The sequence below is a fragment of the Athene cunicularia genome (assembly GCF_003259725.1).
Source record: "Athene cunicularia isolate RWA chromosome 5 unlocalized genomic scaffold, athCun1 chr5_part1, whole genome shotgun sequence".
NCBI lineage: Eukaryota > Metazoa > Chordata > Aves > Strigiformes > Strigidae > Athene > Athene cunicularia.
Genome location: NW_020799101.1, coordinates 36054361 through 36064739, shown reverse-complemented (window position 1 = coordinate 36064739; position 10379 = coordinate 36054361). Strand labels below are relative to the sequence as shown.

Here is a 10379-nt window from a genome sequence, read left to right as displayed (position 1 = left end):
AAGGCTGGGTTATAGTTACTAGAAAACAAAAGTCAAGTGTGAAAAAAACCAGAAAAAAACCCATAAAACATAGAAGAAACAACAACGTGGATTTTTTCACTCCGTAAATATAGAAGTTCAGTTGCTGACAGTGCCATGGTGAAGGGGTGCAAATGCTGTGTTTTGTCTTTTGAGACTGGTTGGCTTTAGGTTGCCAAATCATTTAAGAGGGACAGTTAAGATCATGTTCTTCATCATGAGGTTATGGCAATTCATTGCAATGTACTGACCAAATACTGCTATGGGAAACTATACCTTGTCTCTGTTTAACAGATTGCTGCTTTAAAAATCAGCAGCTGCTGCAACTCTTCTCCCCATTGCAAATCCTTTTTCTTCGTCAATAGTTGCGACTTTGACCACCTTGTCTCCCTCACGTAGAAACGTCTCTGCTTTCTTTGACTACATGCATAAATGCCCTTCCCTGTCTAACCTGTAGTGCTAAATTTTGTCTTTTTCATAGGAGTAATCCCAGCTGACTTCAACTACCTCCAGCAAGGAGACTATCATAGACTTAGAGCATTTAAGCAAAGAGTTTCTTACCTGGAATTTTGGGAAATGCACAAAATAACCTCACAAAGTAAATATTAGGTTGGGTATATATTCCTGAATTTATTTGGGATAAAAGTCTATTAGAAATGCTTGGAAAATGTAAATGACAGACAGTTTTCATGATTTTTTTTCTGATATTAAAACTAGTTTCAATTTTAAAGCTAAGGGAAAAGAGAATTTTGGCCAATTCTGTGCTTCAGCATTTCAACATCTACCTTCTTCCTTCTTATTCTTAGTTTCCTGTCAGGTAAGAGGAAGAGGATAAGGGTCATTACACATCAAACTACTGTGTGATAATGTAGCCTGAATTGGGCTCTGACGACTCCTCTGACGCTCTCACTCTCCCACCTAGTTCCTCAGGGGAAGTACAAAGCTGTGTATCCAAACATTCCAAATATATGTATGCAAGAAGGAGACTCTGCCTTTAAAATAACTATTGAACTTGATTGTAAATGAATCTTTATGCACTTCCTGAGATGTGTCTTCTTCATTAACCAATACTTAACAGCTTTTTGCTATCTGGCCCTTACTTTGCTTGTGTTTTCTTTGTCAACTGCGAATACAGGTACCTGGAAACACCTCAGTGCTGTTACCATGTAAGAAAACAAAGTTGTCATATGTTTCTCTTGTCTTGATTTAATGTGTATTTTTCTTACCTAACACAAAACCTCACGAACGGTTCAGACACTGCTGCTGTTTTTGAGAAGCTGAGTATTAGCACATCACAGAGGGCCAGAGGAAGTGCTGGGCCATCTTAGCCTGGCATCTGCTTTCCAAAATAAGATGCCCCACTAAAGTAGTTCCTGCCCTGCAAGGGCTGGCAGAGGTGTCAGCCTGAAGAGCTTTCCTGAGCATGACTTGAGGCGGGCCCTGACCACTGCTGCCATACAAAGGCAACAAGGCTGGCATGTGCCATCCCAACACTGACAGATTTGGAACCAAGGCAACTGGAAGGAAAAGGTGGATCCTATATGGGCGCTTCTGTGGTCAGTGCAGGGTATGTGCAGATTCCTTGTGGCCTGAAGACCATCGTTCCTGGGCATGAGGCAAGCAGCATGTCTTCTGGACTCAGATGTGTCAAAGAAGACAACCTTTAGCACTTGGTGCAGAGTGGCAAGCTGGGGAGGACAAAGACAGAACCTGCAGGGTGATTCTAGTTGCATATTATCCTTAAGCAGTATCCATGTTGTAATATGTTTTAAGTGCAACCCTTCAGCTCAGGAACCAAAAAGGCTCAAGATTCCATGTTAATTAGTAATCTCTGGAGTCATACAGATCTGTAATAACTACCTACAGATCAAAGACATTTCATGTTTAACATATTTTAATCTCAAGATAGAATTAACTTTGTAATTTCTGTAAAGTCTTGAAATCAGTATTTGGAAGAGGACAGTTTATTCTTCTGTTTATCTGACTGACTACAGACAATTTTTGAATGACATTTAACATCCAAGTGTACAGTCAAAGTTTTGGTATCAGCTAGCCAGGACACAAAAGTTGCGGTATGATTTGTAGGTCACTACAGGATTACCCCAGCTGGATGAATGGAACTCAGAAGGCCCACTGCATATCATCATTCCCATGTATGGGTGCTGAAGAAAATGCTGTAAAAAGAAGAAAACTAACAAAAGCTGGAATACCAACCTTATCTTCAGTCATTGCTGGCACTACTTGTTGTTAAGTTACTATTTTGATTGTTCTAAAACCTTATCTAGAGAAGTAAAAATAGTGAAAATATTCCTTAAAATGTTTCCATTTGCAAGTCTCAGTCCTTGAACCAAAGTAACCACATACTTAAAATCTGTTTGTCCTTGATTTCTTTTCTGAAGCTTCTAACCTTCCCTGAAACCATGAGTTAGGAATGTTAAAAAAGTGATTTGAATTCATCTATTTACATCACACTTATATCCTTTGATGTTACACAACCAAGGCAAATTTTTCAGATTTTAGGCTTCATGATTGAGACATAGTTATAATAATGATTTATTATACTCCTCCCAGATTTACCTCTCCAACATACCACTATGGCTTTCAGTGTTAACAAAGGCTGAGCTGTCAGCATCTCTCTCAGAAAATGCAAAATTTATTTTCTTACACAAAACTTTGAATGCTGGGCAGAGGGGATTACAAAAGACTGTAGAGTGGCTAAGGCTATTATCAGTGATTTGGAAAAAAATTATCTCGATTAACCTCTGAATGCTTTATTCGTTATAATGGTAGTTAAGTGTTATGATGTCGACATATGGATTAAACAGCACCATGCATTATACACAGTATTGTGCCAACTCCTCTCTGCCACATTTGAGTAATGGTTTTAATGTAAACCAGACCCAAGATATTTTTGACTAGGTTTCCTCGCATTTCTCTTTTATCTTTGTCTAGCACCTCCAATTGCATGAACAATCTTCCTTCAGGTTGTTCTTACTGGTATCCTTTATACATTTCCAATTTTCATTATATGTGCTGCCTGTAATAACTCCTTAACTATAAAATAATCCTTTGGAGTATAATAGGCAGTGTTCTACATTATTTCTCAGAGATGAATTAAGTCTCCTCTCTCTTTCTTCTTCTGTGGTTTACAATATCAGTAAATACAGGCATTCATGAATTTAGTTTGGTACCACCCTGCTGCTGTACAGAGAAATCACAGATGTAGTTCAGAACATGTAGTCCAGAACAAAGAAATACGATCTGCAAGTTGTGTTACTATTTTTCTGAAGTATCAGCCCCTGGAGTGCCTGTGAACATGGTGTATGCCCACCTGCCTTCAACCTCTGCAACGGCCTGTGCAGGGAGTGTTCAGGCTGTTGCACAGCAAACAGAGTTTGGTTTTAAAACCAGCCTCCAGGGATGCCCTCTGCAGTTATCAGAGAACTACAGCCCTGGTACACTGTGGCAGTCAGGATTTAAACCCTGTTTTCTGTGTCACTCCTAAGTTTTCAAAAAATACTATGGACAAATGTTCTGGCTTCAGGAATGGAGTTGATGGGATATCATTTAACCCATGAACTCCAAGAAGTAAAGTGTTGTAGGGCACTTTTATGGTCTTGATTCCAGATGAAATGTGAAATTACCAAAATACATAATCAAAGGAGGGCTGAATAGTCCCTGTAACAAAAAGAGAATCTAATAAAAAAAAAAAAAAAGAAAAAGAATGCTCTATCTAATCCCACACAGTGCAGGGCAAACAAGGGCTGTTTGCAACTGCTATGCAATTTACATGGGGGAAAAAAAAAAAAGTATTCTCCAGCTTTGACTAATCCAGTTGTAAAACCTCCCAAATGCTGCTTCCATTTTGCCCCTTGGGAGATGAGCGAGAGAGAGCTCACTCTGTGTTTTCAGCTCACTTGTGATATTGTACATGAGGGAGGGCCCTAGATTCCATATATTATTTTCCCTTCCTTCCTGTCCTCTTCCCCCACCCCAAATACCCTTTTAAACCACTATTTTTTTGGTTCAAACAACAAGGCTAAACAGGTGAAATTTTAAATAATGACTGAGGATTTTTTTTATTCATTTAAGTTTCAATATCATTACAGAAAATGTTATGGTACAGAGTTGTTTAACATTAGTTTTATTTCTTTGCTCATTTAATTTCCACACGAATGCTGGTAACACTAATATCTGTACAAGATCAGTCTTTGATTTTTTTTAGTTTTTAGTTCTGTACATTTTTAAATGTATTGGTTAAAAAGGCTGTCAGCACTTAAGGAAGCAATTTTTTTGTTTGTTGAAATAAAAGGTATCCAGTTACTGCCCAAGAGTACTGAGCTGGGTGGCTGCCGGGACAAGAGAGATCCCTGAATGCGCAACGAGGTGAGAAAACCTCGGGGCTTCATTGGGTTCCCAGTGCAGCCACTCTGCTTTTGGCACTGTGCACATCAACACGAGATACAAGATAAAGAACAAGCAGAAGCTCTCTGTGAAGCGGTTATGAAGCATACTAATAAGGGAAATCCAAGTGTTGTCTACGCTAGTATAAATAAGCAGACAGCCTTGTTTTAAGAGCATAAGTAGTTGTATCTTAAAGATGAGAAAAAACACAAGTTCTGCAGGCACCTACTGCTGTCTACTAAAAGCTACCGCTATTAGAACTAGCATTGAACACACAAAGCAATTGCAAGGAAAGAAAAAAGTTGCTTTGATATAATCAGAATAAATTTCTTTGTTAAGATTTGTTTTAAAGTTTTTTTTAAAAGGTATTTATTTAAATTCCATTTGAAATATAATTCAAGATGTTGACTATACTGATCAACTTTTATCCAAATCAGAAAAACTAGCTGTGCCGTTGCATATTACAGGATACAGTCAATGATATGTGGACATGCATCAAAGCTTCACTCTTGCTGGTGACATCATAGCCTTCCAATGACCATGACATCCACCACCTCCCCCTTGTGAAGCTCCACATACTGCTCTGTCTTTGGAGGTAGCATCAACAGTCCATTGGCACTGCGCATACTCATCAGACGACTGCTCATCTGATTCCCTACAGGAGAGCAAGAGAAAAATTTCAGTTAAGTTTTCAGTTCGTTTCAAACGCTGCAACACACCGTGTGGGAAACAAGAGCTGTTCTTATGAAGATGTTCATGCTGCTGACTTATTCATAGAGCTGGGATCTCGCCGTTCCAGGGTGGATGGAAACAGAGAAGCCTCTCATCACTCTTGCTCTCAAAACTCACATTCCCTTTCCTAATTGCTTTCCTATCCAGCCTTCCACATTATTTGTGCCTCATATCTTGTCATAGTAAATTGCTTTCCCACTGGAATTTCTAATCCTATCAGAATTACTTTATTTTTGTATATAATTTGTATACCTACTTCCAATTGTACAAAGACTAAATCCAACACAGTCCAGAATGTTTTTAATATACTGTTATTGAATAAGTTTGATTAACTCTAGTCTTCTCTCTGAATAGTCCTGTTTAGCATTAGTAGCTAAGAACTAGCAGCTAAAGTAGCTGAAGCCTTAGACGATAAGAGCTGATGGACAGTAAACTTTTTTATAAAAGTAATGCTACTAAACCAGAACTAGCTGAATCCAGCAGATGTGAGCAGAATGAAAAAGATAAGGACCAGGAAAAAATTCCAAGAGAATGAGGTAACTTCAGAAGAAGACCAGCCCAGTGACAAAGAAAACCAGTAAGAAATCAAGAGACCACAGACCAGAATTCAGTGATTGGACTTGGAGATTGGGTGCTGGGTGGGACGGGTATAGTTGGAGGGCATGATGTGGGGTAGGGGTCCCTCTCCAGCTCAAGCTCTAACCTGAGAACTAATAAAAGAGGAATTGGAAACCTTCACCCAGACTTCACATTTTTCAGTGGAATCCTAGGGCGGGACCCTGTTATGGTGGACAGCTGTGTAAATGTAAATATATCACCTCAAAAGAATGGGTTTCTTTGGGACACTATGCTTCACAACATCTCCCGAACGAAGATAAACAGTATCATATTGGTAGTACTGAGCAGTAAAAAGTCATGCTCTTGGTTTTCAAACTTCCAGATTGACAGAGAAACCATTCCAGATAGTCTGCTTGTGTAAGGAAAGAAGTGGTGCACAATGAAAGAGAGTTAAACCAAATACAGTGTTATAGAGCTAAGTAATACCTTGACTTATACCTGGAAATATGTCAGAGGCTGTGTGATCTTGTGAGTCAATGGTAAGAACTTTCTCTGAGTAAACAGTAAGATGCATTTAAGCTGATGTTTTCCCTGTGGAGATCTGTCTATAATGCTTTGTATTGAACAATTTGGATGTAGCAAAAATGCAATGAGTTGTTTAAGGACCTGAATCTCTTGAGAAACCGGCAGAGTCAGTCTTCTAGCAGTACACAGCTATAAAAGTATTCAAATATACTATTTACCTCAACTGCAGCTGAATATCCAGAAGTATCCCTAGGTGGCAAACATGACTAATAGAAGTCCTAGTCTGCTTTAAGAGAATATATACAGCCTCTGCTATCTCTTCTACTTTCCAGCTCAGATAGAATCACACTTTTTTTATTTGTATTGTTCCTACCTATGCTCCAACTTGTGTTTGTTAGTACAGGCACAAGAGCAAAAGTAAATAAATGTGCCTGTGAGTGCAAGTAAGCATGGGTAGATGTTGACAGAAAGGAATGTGTGCACATATGCAAGCATACAGGTGTATTTTGTATGTAAAGGCAGGTCATTAAGATAAAGGAAGCTTCGATGGTTAAGTTTATAAACCATGACTGAATTTTATACTAATGTCCATGTATGCATGTGCACAAGGATGTCAACAAATGAGTCTGCCTAAGGAAGGCTATATGAAAAAACATGTACACACAGTTGGTTGGTTTTAGATGTATATGTAGGAAGGCAAGGACCTGTGTGAGTGTGTCTGCCAGTCTGTGTGACTGGGCACTAACCTGTACTCTGTGCCCAAGGTAGTGGTTCTTGGTGATGCCAAGTCAGTATGCACCGATGATATTCCGGGCGGGGATCCAATTTTACATCACATGATAACTGTAGAAGCAGAGAAAGGATGAAAATGTCAGGCATTCAGATCACACTGTCTAAGATAACCTGTTCAATTATTTCTCCTTGAAAACAGTCTTTTTCAAAACTTGCATTCTGAGATCTGATGGTGACTAGTGCAAGATCAAAAGCTGTAGAAGGTAGGGACTACAGTATTTAAAGGAAATACGACTGTGATGTTATAATATCAAAGTGTGTGATGACGTCTACATGCATTAAGTGGAATATTCCAAAGCTGTTCCTTTACTGGGAATTTAAAGGTAGTATTTCTTTGGGAAAAAGCTTTAGCATTTTTGGCTTCTAGATTACACTGCATTAAAGATACAAAATTTGTTCTCATTCAAAATCCTGCTAGCTTTGACAAAAGGGAAATAGCCAGTCTTTGAAATGAAAAGACATACAGGGGATGGTTCACAATGGAATTTAATGGAACACACTGGAAAATTAATGCTAAAGGGATGGTCACTACAAATTGCTCTCTGTTTTAGAATATTTTAGCTGTGAGATAAAGAAAAATCCGAATGCCTGAGGAGGTGCAGAGATGTGATAAGGAGTAGGAGAACACTAGGAAAACTATAAAAGATAATGTGTTCCTTGGTACTTTATTTGAATCAAAAATATAATAATACATTTTAATAACATGCCTCAAATCTACATTAAACAGTTACAATAGTCATGATTTCTGGCTGTTGTAACTGTTTAATATGAAACGAATAGCTTAAGGGATTTATATTGCTTAGGGTGAGGGTCATGTGGGTTATTTATATAAATAAGAATAGAAAGGCTTTAAAGTTTGTATTTTCTATTGCTAATAGAGAACTATCCAACCCTTTAGGTATTCCCAGATTACTCTGCATTTTTTTACCACAGGTTAAAACAAATGTTTTTTTAAACAATAAAGTGTCATTCCTGCCTGATTGGCAAATGGTTGCCTCTGCATTGGTCATCTAACTCCTAGAAATTGTGGGACTGAATATCGCCATTAACAGAGATTGAGAATGTACCCCTGTTTTGTGTGAACCTCCTTCAACTTGCCAGAATTGGTCCAAGGCTCAGATTTCCCAAACAAGACAGCACTTCAGAGCCTGAAGAGCTGTGCTTCAACATCTTAAGAGAATTTTTAAATAGAAGACAAGCTTCTTACCCTGGCTTTGATGATGGTGGGCCGAGGATCCAGAATACCCTGCATTTTCCTCAGTGCGGGAACAACAAAGAGATTGCAGGTGACAACAGCTGACACAGGGTTACCTGTAGGACAAAGAACAGTTGGTGGTTTACTCTTGATTTACCCTGTGAAATGCTGAAAGTGATCTCACGTTCTTATAGCAGTTGCACTCTAAAGAGCTTTTCATGCTATGTACAGGAAACATTTCATTCAAGACTGAAGTGGCATGTGGCAAGTGAACCTGCTGAAAGCTCCACTCTGGCTGATGGGGTGCTGAAATCCTGCTCTGACCAGAACTGCCACATGCTCCTCGGGTCCCAGCATTTGCCTCTGTTCCTCCATTGCCTTTTGTCTTATGCCTAGATTTGTCTGGGGCCAGGACAGGGTTTATTGTGCACAGGTATAGGTCCTATCCAATAGGGCTCTTGATTCATGATTAAGGTTTCCAAGACCTATGAAAAATAATTTTCCATTCCCTAACAGAGTGGCAAAATGCTTTAGTACAAATTATAAGGAGAATTCTACTAATTTATAAATTTTCTGTGGACTCACAAGAGAGGTGTATGATCAACATCTGTCAAACACCACTTGTCTTACACGTCTGGACTTCCCTAGATGACAGTTTTAAATTAAATACTACAATCAGACAGATGCTCCAATGATCTCTCCCCTGGAGGAGAATGTACTGCAGCAACTAAACCAAGAGAGAGAAAAAGCACTAGAGCTACATCTGAAAACCACCAGCTTTTCAAGAACAGGATTCCTTGTGTAGTCAGAAATCCATGCAAAGTCAAAGCAGTAAGAATAAATAATCCTCCTGATTTAGTATGGCAGAGATTTGTAGCCAGATGCTTAAGCAAATGTTTATTTGGAAGGCAGTGATTTCCCAAGACGACGCAGCACTCAGGAGATAAAGTGTTGCTGCCCTCTTTTGGTTCCACCATACAATCATGAAAAAAAGAAGAATTCTGTGACATGCTCCTTGGCACTCCCTCGTTTTTGTCTCCATTTGCAATACTTCAGAATGGGTGCACTGACTTACATGCACAGAATATTAACTGGGTGGAGGGAGCTGCAGGAAAAACACACCCCTGTATAGCACCACTTAAAAAACCCAAGGAAACTGTTGGATGGAAGAAGTTGTAAGACCTGTGGACAGGAACAAGAAAGAACTCCTTAGTATATCCCTGTAAGTCTGTCTCTTCTAGAAATTTATGGGAAAACCTTACAGGTACCTTCCTTAGGGATGCCAACACCAGACATAGCTACTGTGAAATGTCACTATTCTGTTTCATGTCGGTCATCTATGCACATCAACAAAAGTAATCCACAAAACATCTTACCTGGGAGCGCAAAGATTATTTTTCTTACGCCATCAATATCCAGAGTTGCAAAAGTTGTTGGCAGGCTATGGAAAAGGAAAGCTATTCAATATCTGCACTGGACTTTGACTAAACATTATTATGTTATTATTTAAAACATTTTGAAAATAAAACAAAACAGGACCTCTCTCAGCAGTTCATTAGTACCTGCTGCTTACTCCATGCTGGGGGTATAATCCTCTCTTTGTGATGACAGAACAATTAGTTTTACTCGGTATTCAGCTATGAAATATTAAGTATACTATTTTTCTTCTGGTGAGGAAACATGTAAGAGCAGATGAACTAGTAACCAAAAATCTAAATCCTGTCTTCATGCTAGAAGACAATTAACGGAGAAGTAACACTGAAATTAGGCAGTTAAAGAGCTGTACTTGGTTTTGTAACATTTGTGACTCTAACTTCCCTTACTCCATTGTCTACAGCAGTATTTCAGAGCAGCAAATGCTAGTTAGTCTGCAGATGAACAGGTTCAGGTACACAGGCAGAGCTGCAGTCAGGTAAGACCTAGGTCTATCAGTAAAGAACTCACTCTATCTTTCACAGCTGCTCCTGAGTGATCTTTAATGACTCATTATCAGGGCTATTACAGTTATACAAATAGGACAGTAATGTGATGACTCAAGAATATGACTGGCAAAGAAAAGGCACTCATTGATTAATAAAATTTTTCTATATACCGATGTTAATTTCATCCTTTTAAACATCAGAAGTAATACTTTACAGGAGCAATAGGTAGGCTG

The 10379-nt window shown here is 38.8% G+C and overlaps 1 protein-coding gene across 15 annotated transcripts in view; it reads right to left on the bottom strand.

Moving 5' to 3' along the window:
* Window positions 1–4071: 4071 nt before the first annotated feature.
* GPHN (gephyrin) overlaps window positions 4072–10379 on the bottom strand; it is a 220963-nt gene continuing 214655 nt past the window's right edge. For all 15 annotated transcript variants that reach the window (XR_003398497.1, XM_026849618.1, XM_026849622.1 and 12 more), the window contains 4 exons: window positions 9601–9665; window positions 8237–8340; window positions 6984–7080; window positions 4072–5077 (listed from right to left, as the gene is read on the bottom strand). Coding sequence is in view for 14 of the 15 variants with exons in the window: in XM_026849618.1 (XP_026705419.1) it covers window positions 4944–5077; window positions 6984–7080; window positions 8237–8340; window positions 9601–9665 (400 nt within the window). In the remaining variant the exon portion in view is untranslated. The remainder of the gene's footprint in view (window positions 5078–6983; window positions 7081–8236; window positions 8341–9600; window positions 9666–10379) is intronic.